This window comes from Poecile atricapillus, chromosome 8 (assembly GCF_030490865.1).
Source record: "Poecile atricapillus isolate bPoeAtr1 chromosome 8, bPoeAtr1.hap1, whole genome shotgun sequence".
NCBI classification, from domain to species: Eukaryota; Metazoa; Chordata; class Aves; order Passeriformes; family Paridae; genus Poecile; species Poecile atricapillus.
Genome location: NC_081256.1, coordinates 18375660 through 18387961, shown reverse-complemented (window position 1 = coordinate 18387961; position 12302 = coordinate 18375660). Strand labels below are relative to the sequence as shown.

General features: G+C 37.8%; 1 protein-coding gene across 1 annotated transcript; it reads left to right on the top strand.

Annotated features, from left to right (window-relative positions):
• Positions 1–11: 11 nt before the first annotated feature.
• LOC131581363 (cytochrome P450 2J6-like) lies at positions 12–9128 on the top strand. The gene is made up of 9 exons (XM_058843512.1): positions 12–204; positions 1771–1933; positions 2267–2416; positions 3363–3523; positions 5810–5986; positions 6151–6292; positions 7673–7860; positions 8084–8225; positions 8742–9128. Exons 1-9 carry the CDS (start codon positions 34–36, stop codon positions 8918–8920), a joined length of 1473 nt encoding a protein of 490 aa, XP_058699495.1. The 5' UTR covers positions 12–33; the 3' UTR covers positions 8921–9128.
• The last annotated feature ends 3174 nt before the right edge of the window (positions 9129–12302 follow it).

Below are 12302 nucleotides of genomic sequence, written 5' to 3'. Positions count from 1 at the left end.
AGAGACAAAGTAGCTGTGTAAATCAGAAGTAAAATGTTAACAGTGAGTGAGGTGCTGGTATTTTTTGTGGTGTCTCTGCTGTTGATAGAGTTTCTGAAACTGCAATGGATGCGAAGACGATTTCCTCCTGGGCCAACTCCATATCCCTTCTTTGGAAATCTGCTGCAGATGAACTTCAAAATTCATCATGAGCATCTTAAAAAAGTATGTACTTTTTGGCAATCTATTAATAGACTTATAAGCTGATTGAAAAGTAAATGTGTTTAACATAGTCTTATTTTGAATGCTAGGGAGGGATTTGTTCTAAATTGCAAAAATATGGAAATAGGTAGAGATAATTAAAATATCTGTTTCTTTGTGTGAAAATTTGCACTTACTATGAAATATATACTTAATACCTTATGTGCATATGAACAAAAATATCATGATGATAATAGTCCTGTCTTATACCCAGGAAAAAGATGTATTTTAAAGTAGACTCACTAATTCAGTGTGGTCTTTTGGATGTCTGAATTTTGACTGGTGCACTGACATTTTCCAAATATCCCATGAAATAGCTACTGGGGATATATGCATTTCCAGTAGGGACAGGATGATTTTTTTATATACTTATTCAATGGATTTTTTGAAAGATCTTAGAATAAATTTTTTTCTGACATACAATTTGTTCAGATTTTCACAAGAGATTTCAGTCTGCTTAGCAAGACCAAGTTTTTACTTGGCTAAAATAATTCACAGTATGCTCAAATTCTTTTCTAAGTCTAGCTGTAATGTGCAGCACTTCTAAAGTTTGTATCCTACTGTTTTATAGTTCTTATGCATCTATACTAAATATTTAATATTTAAATATGTCAGTAATAGCACCTCACTCTCCCTCTTCATTCTCTACCTTCCTTTCCCCTGGTTTTTCCATGTCCTGCCTGTTGTGTCCTCCTGAGCTGCATATTTCAAGGCAAAGTGATATTATTCTGTAACATAAAATAGTAGCTAGTGCCTGTCTGCTGTATTTTCTTCTATTTCTGACATCCCAGACATGAAGAGTAGTACTGGTCACCCCAAGGTTTCAAAAGCCATGAACTGGTCCTGACAAAAATGAAACACAAATGTGCAAGCACAAGCCCATACATTTTTGCTCACTGTGCATAAGTATTCCCTCTTGTTTGCTCCCAGGCAGAAAAATTTTGCAATCCTCTAGTCCTCATTTCTTGGGTTGTCTTAGCAACACAGCACTCTTTCCAGCCTATTTTGCTGCTTTTCTAGCTCCTGATTGAGCAGCCAGGGGAAGGACTGTCCTGCCCACTGCCAGCGATGCCTGCGTGCACAGCAGCTGAAGACAAGGCTGTCACGGCTGAGCTAGAAAGGAAATTCCTACATTCCTCAGCTCCTTGACTGCTTTTGGTACACTTGACACACAAAGGGGAATCTGTAGATGGTTCATATTAAATTAATGAGCTACTGCTGTCTTGTAGCAAGTGGTGAGGATGGAAGAGTTCATCTACAATGAGTTTGAATCATAAGACATAATAAACAACATCACAGACTTTGGCAATATTGGCTGACATTTTAGAAATGTCATGACCTTTAATAAATGAGACTTTAGATAGAAACCTGACTTCCAACTATATTGTATGTAAGAACATATCTGATGCCTCTCTTCTCAAAGCCAGTCACCCTTAGGGCATCTGCCCAGGGGGAAGATCTGGTCCATCTTCTTTGAATTACAAGCACCGTTTCTCACTCTTGTTATTCTCATCCTGCTTTGTTCTATAGATGGCCAAAATTCATGGTAATATCTTCACCTTATGGTTTTCAAACACTCCTGCTGTTGTCCTGCAAGGGTTTCAGGCAGTGAAGGAAGGTCTCACTGCTCATGCTGAAGATGTTGCTGGAAGGCCTACAAGCAAAATTTTTCACATTCTGACACGAGGAAATGGTAATTATTATTCTCAGAAATTCTTTTAATATGTTCTATACCTAGTTCTGAATATTGATTTAGAGCCTAAAAGTCCTGAATTTACATCAGGAAAAAAGTTTTCATTTTTGTGAGTTTTTAAAAACAGTTCTATATTCTGTCAGAACAATAATGACAGCATAGAGCTAATGTAAGAGCTTCTATACAGAAAATAAATGGCTAAAATACAAAAAGAAGAATGTTGCCAGACTGCTGTAGAAAAATTGAAAAAATTAGAAGAAAATAGAAGCTTCTTGGCTGTACAAATCCATTAATTTAGGAGGTACTGACAGCATTTGTTCATTATGATTCTAGGTGTTATATTCTCTAATGGTCATCTCTGGAAGCAGCAGAGGCGTTTTGGAATTGCAACAATGAGGAAAATGGGAGTAACGAAAAAAGATAAGGATTATCTACTGCAAGAGGAGGCTGCTCACCTGGTGGAATACTTACAGAAAACAAACGGTATGTGAGGGTGGGCAGGGCTGTCTGTGCAGTGGAAGACTTTGCTGGCGAATGGGGCTCTGGTGGCTTTTGAAACTATTTGATTACAAAAATGGATTCAAAGTGTATGTGCAGAGCTGTGTCTCAAAAGTCTGTATATGCTACCTGCATGAGATATTTACTTGCTGAAGTGTGACACCCCACAGCAAGCTCACAGAATTAGAGATTCCTGTCTTGTTATGTGTATGTCTAGTTACATATTTATAATATACTGGTGTATATATACTGGTCCCTATGGGCGTTATTACTTCTGAGTCCATTCTATGTTACTTATGGTAACAGCATCAGGGTAACAGCGAACAGTAACAAAATCAGTGTCACAATGCCTCCTATTCCTGTGTAGAGAAGAAAAAGCATAAAATATGCAAAGTTTTGACCAAGGATGCACAGACCTGTGCTCTGCTCTGTCAAGTGTAGTAGAAAAATCTCAGCTCACACAGCTTATGGTGAGCTCCTCAGTAGGAGAGGGAGTTTGTTCAAATTGTGCTGCTGAAAAATGGGGTTAATCCATGGGTAGGTTGAAATATTCTAATGTAAAATGATATAAAAGAAGACTTCTAGGTGGTTCTCTTCTCATCTGTGTATTTAATGTGTCAGCTGGTTTTGTACCCTGGTTATTGCCAAACATGAGATCTGCTGATGCCAAGGTTTGATAAAATCTACATTTTTATAATTCATACTACTAATTCCATTTCCAACAGCAGTTTTTTCTTTTTTTAACCAACAGTGCTTTTTTAGATGTCGGAAGTTACTTTTTCACTCAGGCCTTTTAACAATAAATTACAATTTGCCATCCAGTGATCTAATTAATGTCAGAAATATTTATGAAATTTTATCAGCTCTCCTGTCAGTGAGAAAAGCAGGAACAGGAAATGTTAATGGTGAATGCAGTCCCTTGTGTTTACAGGAAAACCTCTGGACCCCACTATGCCTGTTGTTCATACGGTCTCAAATGTGATTTATCTTGTGATTTTTGGACATCGTTTCTCCAGAGATGATGAGAATTTTCACCGTCTGATTGAATCCTTTGACACCATTTCAGCATTTTTGAACAGCATCTCCTTCTTTGTGAGAAAAATCAATTTTGTTTGTTTGCTTGCTCTCTATAGATAGATGGTGCAAAAAGGCAACTTGCTCGTTACTTTTGTAACAAAAATAAATACTAGAGCACCTGGAATTTCTGGAGAGCACATTAGAACAGTGCTTCCAGATGCCTGGTTCAAAACTTGTTTCAATTTCTTGTGCTTCATCATAGCACAAAAATTTCCTGTGTCTGGGGGACAGAGATGAAAATGCAGGTTTGTTACATCACTGAGAGATGTACAAAGGACTTTTTTGCAAAAGTGCCACCTGTACAACTCCAGTGATTGAAACTATATCTGAAATCAGTAAAATATGGGTTAAATTATCTGAAAAGCTCTGAAATAGGCTTATCCTAATTTATGTCTGGTGAACTGGCTTTCTTCACTCTATCATATGACTTGGCTGTCAAAAAATGTCAAGAGTAAATGGATTTTTATGTCTTCCTTCATTGCTGCCAGCTGACCTGATAGAAACTGGAGCAGAGAAACTGCTTTGTGCAAAGGTAACATGGCATGAAATTGTTTAATGGCAGCTTTTCCCTACAGTTTTTGACAGCAGCACCTGTACCAAATCTGCACATCTTTACAAGAATACAGTGACACAACAGAAGTCACCCTCTTTAGCTGCTGGATGATATCTGTCTCCATTCAACTCCTAACTTCACTTCAGGTCCCCTGGAGAGAAAAAGTCTCTCTTGCTTCTGTATGTGCATCTGTGACTGCAGCTGCCAAAGCAGCAGAACAGGTGGCCTCAGACTGGGGCAGTTTTATTATGAATCTTTTATGAGAAGGAATCATGGTACTGTGTGTAGTCAAAAAGTGAATTTGCCCATGCACAAGGCAGCTGCTTCTGCAGAATTTGTTGGAACTCATCCAGTTCTGTGTCTTGTGTGATTTCCACTGCCTCTGACTGACTGGAAACTGCTGTAAGCAAAGTCCTAGAGGATTTGAGGACTAATTTGATACTTTTGGTAGATAAGCTAGAATAAAATGACTTATTAGTAACTATCCCAGAAGATGCCAGTGAAATGATTCCTAAGCTACCCTTTTAATCAGGGTAGACACAGGTTCAGCTATTTCCAAACTGCTCTCAGTAGGTATTTGTATAAGTTGTTTTTAAAACACCTTAATAGTGTGTCCAGAGCCAACAAAATTGTTTTAGTCAAGCATTTCATTGTGCCCCACTCTCCACAGTGCTTTTACAGGAATATACAATCCCTTAATGACTGCCTGTACTTACCTGTTTTCCTGGTAAGAGGACAGGTAGTGCTAAGGAAAATTATGCAGTAGGGCGAAGAAGAAATAGAGCTGGGAATCTGAACAGGCTTGTGGGGAGATAAATCTTTGTAATGCACCTGCCACTTAAATAGGTGAGCCCAGAAGTTAAGATCTAACATCCATTATAATATGGGTATAATTTAAGCTGTAGTAGTTCTGTAACTGGAAGGACATGATGCAGTCTGTAAAAGGGGGAAAAAGAAAGTGAAATGAAGTAGAATGGAATGGATGTAAGAAGTGTTTTACTTCTTTTCTGCTGATATATGGCTTTATGGCAGCATAAGGACAAGAAGATGAATATGTTTAGAACAATGAATAAACGGGTGGGAAGCCACACAACTCACTGTTTCTGTGTCATTGAGTTATTTTGCACATCACACAAATATGATCTATTTGCTTCTTATCTATGAGAAGGCAAATGTGATTAAAATTCCCATTCACCATCCTATTGTAAGAAAATAAACCTGGGTTTGGATAGTTCTATTTTCACTTAATAGATGTGTCAAGGAAGTCAGCCTGGATCTGTTTTTTTTAGTGATGAAATAGAACTTATATGTGTGTTGGATAAAGTGAGATTAGGGACAGGTTTCATGGGAGATTCTTGGTTCAGCTGAGCAAAGTTCAGCCCAGCAAAGAATTGGAGTAGATAGGAATTTAATTTATTCTTTCTGCATCACATTGTATTTATATAATCTCTAAGTGTGGGTACATACACACACACAGATACACACACACACACATATATATATAACTTTATTGTATAAAACTGAGAGAAATTTTGATTTTTCTCCTGGGAAAAATAGAATTAAGAAAGGCTTTAATCTTTAATGAATCATGAGATAGGCACTACCCCTTCAATCTGATGCTGATTCAGTCATCAGTCTTTCACTTGCTTTTTCCACTACCCAGAAGCCTGAATTTGGATTCGAATTTAGTTTGCTAAATGTCACATGTTTATATGTAATATCACATATCTAAAATATCTCTCTTACAGATATATGAGTTGTCTCCCTGGCTTGCTGGTCATTTTCTGCCATCAGTTAAAAAGCTTAAGTCCTGTGTACGGTTTGTGAATGATCTGTTAGCAAAGGAACTTGAAAGTCACAAAGGAAAAAGAAAATTTGATGAGAATCGATATTTTATTGATTACTATTTGGATGAGATAGATAAAGTGAGTACCTCTGAACTTCTCTCACACTTCATTAACAAAAAGGGATTTTAAGTGTTTATTTTATTGTAATGATGTCTAATGTAAATTTAAGAGTGTATGATTGCTCCAGGTGGTTTAATTCTTCTTTTGTGTGCCATAACTTTCTTTTCAATCCATATCTACAGACTAAAGGAGATGCTGATGCTACTTATGATGAAGTAAACTTTCTCCAGACCATTTTTGACCTCTTTATAGCAGGCATAGAAACTACAGCCACCACTTTACTGTGGGCATTACTCTATATGGTGATTTATCCTGACATTCAAGGTAAGTGTATCCAAAGAGGTCTGCAACTCTAGCAATGATACAAGTTCAGATAGTGACTGTGCCTGTTCAAAGAAAAGCAGAGGAACTAATAATAAAAGTGTGAATCAGGTGAACTGCATTCATTTGTTTCTTGCTGTATCCTTTCTAACATACAAGCAAATTTCAGTTTGTTGTTGTTTTTTTTTTTGTTTTTGTTTGTTTTTGTTTTTTTTTTAACATATCCAAACAGAATGTGATTAATTTAATCAGCTGGAGGAATTTAGTCCCAGATGAGAAAAATTGCACCATTGCCCCTCCACACACAGTAATGCTTAGACTCTCACTAAGGAGTCTTTGGATCATCCTTTTAAATCCCTGACTCCTACTCTTTGATTAGCTCTTGGCCTCTTGCAGCAGAAAAAACTTAAACACAGTGTGAGGTTGCTAATATTGGGGTGAGTAGCTTGAAAATGTGTGCTTTTAATGATGATATTCACAGAAGAAAGATTCAGGTTGGCAGAGTTAAATGACTGGAAAAAAAATGAGCCAGAGTGTGTGGGATAGAAAGGATTAGAAGGTACAAAACTCACTTTAAAGGCCTCATAATTCAGAGTTTAACCTGAGCCCCAGGCCCAACAGGAGGGAGGTAGGAAGAAAATGTGGAAGTGTTAAGGAGAAAGGATCTCCCATTTTTGTTACCTTCAAAAGACTTAAAACTTGAGACTGAGTTGCACATACCGGATTTTCACATTTTTCATCTTCTCAGGATATATTAACACATTCTTAAGTTTTGGGGGGGGGGGGGGGGGGGTAATTCTAATTGCAATGATAGAGTCTGTAGTATTAATAAAAAAAATAATTAGAAATTACCATTTCAGCTTGGATTGGAAGTAAAAAAAAAGAAGTCCTTGGGTAAAATTAATTTGTGTGAGTGCTTCCCAAGGCAAGTAATTACAGAATAGCAATTAGGACATCTATAAATGACAAGCAAAATCTATGTGCTTCTTAATGGAGAATAATCCTTGATCAATTACTAAACTGTTCCCCTAACACATAATTAATATTTTTTCTCGTTGACTACCTGCCTGTTGAAATAAATATTAATAAAAGTATTTTTATAAATTACCTTGGAGCAGTAAAGGTAACAGGAACCCACATATTATTATAAAATGACCTCATCTGCTGTCATTATTTTAAAAGTATGTATGCAACCTATAAATAACTTTAATGTCAAATTTTTTCAGGTCATCTGTATGAGAATTTGAAGGCATTATTTTTTTATAAAGTATCTTTTCCATCTGATTGGATGCCATTCTGACTGTAAAAAGCAACAGGAGCAATTATGACTATAGAATTTATAGAATGTTTGCTGTATATTTAAAGCTGAATATTCCTCCTTAGAGAAAGTCCAGAAGGAACTGGATGCTGTTGTGGGTTGTTCCCACGTATTTTGTTATGAGGACAGGAAGAAGTTGCCCTACACAAATGCTGTAATTCATGAGATCCAGCGATACAGCAACATACTCTTAATTGCACTGCCCAGACTGAGTGTGAAGGACACAGAGCTGCTGGGATATCATATTCCAAAGGTACAAATGTGCTGCATGTTTGAATGAAATTTATCCTTAGTCCATTATATGATTCTAGAAAGGCTTTTGAGGTTTTTCCTGATTGGGGACATGAACTCTTCTTCTGGCAGTGCCTCTAACGTTTGACTTTCTCTGTGGATGGCTTTTCACAAGGCTTTGTCCTAGATATCAGTAGATTCTACAGTCATAGTTTGTGTTGCAGCCACTGCTCTATTTTTTTCAGAACACCATAGTTTTATCAAATATTGACTCTGTTCTGGCTGACCCTGGAAAATGGGAGACACCTGATCAGTTCAACCCAGGCCACTTTCTGGATAAAGATGGAAACTTCATAAACAGAGAAGCATTCTTACCATTTGCTATAGGTAAGTGCACTGAACAGGGATTTATTTACTTCTTGTGGTAACATCTTCAGATCCATTCATTCCCCAAAATGACAGGGAAGGCACCTACAGATGGGCATATACAAATTGTCTTAAAGATCTCCAAGAAGAGAGAAAGTCCAGTTGTATGCAGAAAAGATTGGAAGAGAAGGAATGATATATAGAAAAGTCTTTCTTGGAAGACAGATCCAATTTCTCTCTGAGAAGATATCCAGCTATCAAAGCAGTAGCAGAAAAATGCTTGGTGTTGGGAAGACTGTAAATATAAACCATGCCAACCTGGTGACAATTTCTAGAATGTCTTAATGCCTGCTGTAAATGCAGATGGAAACTTTTTGTGGAAATACAAGCAGCCTTTCAGTTATGAATCATTAAATGACAAAGTTAAGAGAAAAGGATAAAATCTGCAGAAAACAAGCAAAGAAAAGCCCAGGCAGTTTAGAAAGGGAGGTATGGTAGAAATCTTTGGGCTGAATTGCCTTTTCTGCTTCTTCACAGGGCACCGTGTGTGTATGGGGGAGCTGTTGGCAAGGATGGAGTTGTTTATTGTCTTTTCCACCCTGCTACAAGCATTCACATTCACCCTGCCAGAAGGTGTGAAGGAAGTCAACACCAAATTTGTTTTTGGGAGCACGATGAAGCCACCTCCCTACCAAATCCGTGCCATTCCTCGATAGGAAATGGCAGATTCAGGGAAGAGTTACTCTAAAACTGCTTCTATATGGGAATTCCTTTTTTCATGTCCTAAGATTTTTGCTTTCCTCTTCATTTGCTTAATCACTACCGTGAAAGATTCTTGACAAAATGTTGCATACTGAGCACTAGAATTATAAAGGGTTCATATTTTGTTCTTTTTTCTGTTTGGAAAATATTGGTAAACTTTTCCTGAGGTGTAACAAATAAAGACATTAAGGGAAGAATTACAATTGGGACTTATTTATTACCAATTGGAAGGAGGTTTTACAGAATCTTGGAAGTGTGGTCTATAAATAGGAAGTCTCATGAATAAAGACTCTTTCTTATAAGCCACAGTTGCATTTGTGGAGATGGGTTCAGAATTCTTCCAGTCTGTCTTGTGGTATCAGTGGTTGCAGAAGAAGCCCTTAGAGGAAGCTTTCTAGAGGCAGAAAGTATGATCTGAGATAACATTCCCTTAGACTGATATGGCTTGCTGTTGAGCAGGCCTGTTGTATACAACTCTATCATTGTCACTTGGGAAGAAAGTTCAGGGTTTCACCCACTAAACCAGGTAGCATTTCAACCCTTCTGATGAAAATAGAAGAGTGTCTTCATCAGGCAGTTGTGGAGAGCTTTTCACGTCCTTGCAAAGAGCAAGGACTGGAAGACAAATGACAGCAGTGAGCAGGCACAGTGTTGATAATTTATTCTTTTTTATGAGCCCACTATTTTCGAGCAACATGGGAACTTTTTCTTCATGCCAGGTAGTCTACTTGTGATGATTGCTCCAGATCCTCCAAAAGTTTATTCAGCTTCATTTTTTCTTTCATTTTTTAAATGGATTCTTTATCACAGTTAGATGACCTCACTTAGCACACCATGACCAAGAGCATATTTGGCATTACTGAAGAGTTCTGGAAGCCCTTTATGAGCCAGGTGCCTAAGGAATTGGCAAAAATGGATGTTTTCCGCTGGTCTACTTACTGGCAGTTAAAAAGGGATTTTTTTTTGTGGCATTGGGATACATTCTTCTTGTATGAGGTACAAATTGGATACTGCGTGCCAACACAGGAAAGATTATTTTTATACACTGATTAGCTGACAGTGCCATCTCCAGGACTGACATCATTATCACAGCTGCCCACCTGGTGTTTAAAAGCACCCCAGTCTAACAGGCAGGGATGTGCATACAGGATCAAACCTGGGTTGGCAGTCTCTTCCCCTGGAGGATTATCTTTATGGGATGGTTCTACCCATGTCCAGCATGTCCTGGCAGTTAGGTCGTTGGTATGAAGTTGCCTCATGCTGGACCTGCAAACATCCCCCGGGCAGTAGCTTCACACTGGTAAGAGAATAACTCATTTGTATCCATCTGGGTCTGGGAGGGGAAGCAGCAGTTGCTTGCCTTTAGCAAGTTAAAAATCACTAATTGTAAAGAATAGCTAGAAGATAGTGCTGAAGAAATGCTGCTGTTGGTTGCATTTAGTAATTATTAAGGAAATGGAGCCTTGGCTATCTCATAAATACATTTTCCATCACATAAAGTATGATAAATCCCATGCCTCCAATCTGAACCAACCCACAGTCATCTTTCTTTTCCAGTGTGAGAGATCTGTATTCCAGGCTGGCTCCAGCTGAACACTGGTTAAAGGTGCGAGACTCCAACCCTTGTGGGGTGAAGGCACCAGGGCTTAACTTCCAGTGGACAAAAATTACTTTTCCTGATGAAAAATCACTTAGATGGAAAATCTTCTAATATCTAAAAGAAAAGGGAGTGCATTATATTGATTCCAAATTTAAAGTTCTGATAAATGGTGGATTTTGAAGCAGAGTTTGTGAGATTACACTGGAGAGAAGGCAAAACTTAACAAATTTCTTTTTAAAGAGAATTTTACTTCCCCTATTGAAAGAGAGGGACAAATTAGAAATGATTGTCTTGAAAAGTCACCTTTTTAGTGTACACAAACAAAGCTTATGTGGAAACCTATGAATATCCCTTGGTCAGTACACATTAATCAGTTATGCATTAGCAGTAAGGAAGAGCTGTGGTTGAAGGCTAATTGACCTGGAGGTTTGTAAACTGTGTACTGACAGACTCCAGGCTGCTCCTGCAGGGTCTTCTGTGTTCCAGAGCCACAGACTCTGGAAACAGTTTCTGTCCCAAAGTCAGCTTGTAAGAAGCAAGTTGGCTCCCAAGTCTTGGCAGTTTTTTCAGAAGATTAGTGAAAACATGTTTCTTTTACAAGTGCTTTGCTCTCAAGGGATGGACAGTTCTGACAGGGAAGCATTTCTGTCTGGATCTGTAACATGGGACTGCGGTGGTTATGGTAATGTGGTGCCCAGAACCCCTCTTGTGAGGTTTCCACGCTCTGATTGCAGCATGTGAGCACCCTGCTGTGTTTGTGGTTCCTGCCTGTGTTGAGGCTTGGCAAAGAGCCTTGGCTACAGACTCTGTTTACAAGTTACCAAGGATCCAAACTCATGTCATGACTAGTTCTTGCTGGGGCCCTTTTTTCTGGTAATAGCTCAAGATCCCTGCTAGTTTTTTCCCATGTTTCTAATGTTTGTTTTTTTTTTTCTTTTAAATCTGTTTATTTAATACTAAAATTACTTTCTCTATGAATATGCATTATTTATCTCACAATACTTTCTGATATTTCTCAAATGATATAGGGTATCAACTTTATGTCAAGATTGAACAGGGAACTGCAGAAGATGACAAAACCCTCTGTGAGTTTACCTAGTGCTAATAGGTTAGGGAAAAAAGTGAGGTCATACATCAATCCAGTTATATTTTCAATTACATTCAAAAGTGTAACAAATTTTGCTTTTTGTATTAAGCATTAGATAGTTGTATATGTATCTTAAGATAAATGTGGGCTTTTAACTTCTATCAGCCTCACCATTACTAGATATAACACGTACATGGAATATATACAAACCAATTTAAAAACTCCAAGATTTAATATCCACTTACATTTGCCTGCTTAATTTGTATGTATGGCTATTGCTTTTCTAAAAGCATTCCTGGAGTATTTGTAGGAACACATACCATTCAAAATTGTCTCAGAAAAACTAGATGGAGAATTAGCATGTACCTGCATTGCCTGGAAAATCTTGGCCCAGTCTTTTAAGATACCATTCCTACAAATCTTGTGATCCATACTGAATAAGTATAATCTGGATGAGAAGTAGAAGGGTGTGCATCTATTAATATGCTGAAGCATGAGAATTTAATAAGTGGAACAAAAAGGGAGTGGTTGATAATAAAGAGGGAGGGTTAGAGGTGGGGAATACTTATTAAGTGAATTCAAGCTCTTATGAAAAAACTGGTTTAGCAACCAGCCTTAATAGCTTCAATAGACAATTTTGAATAAAGGC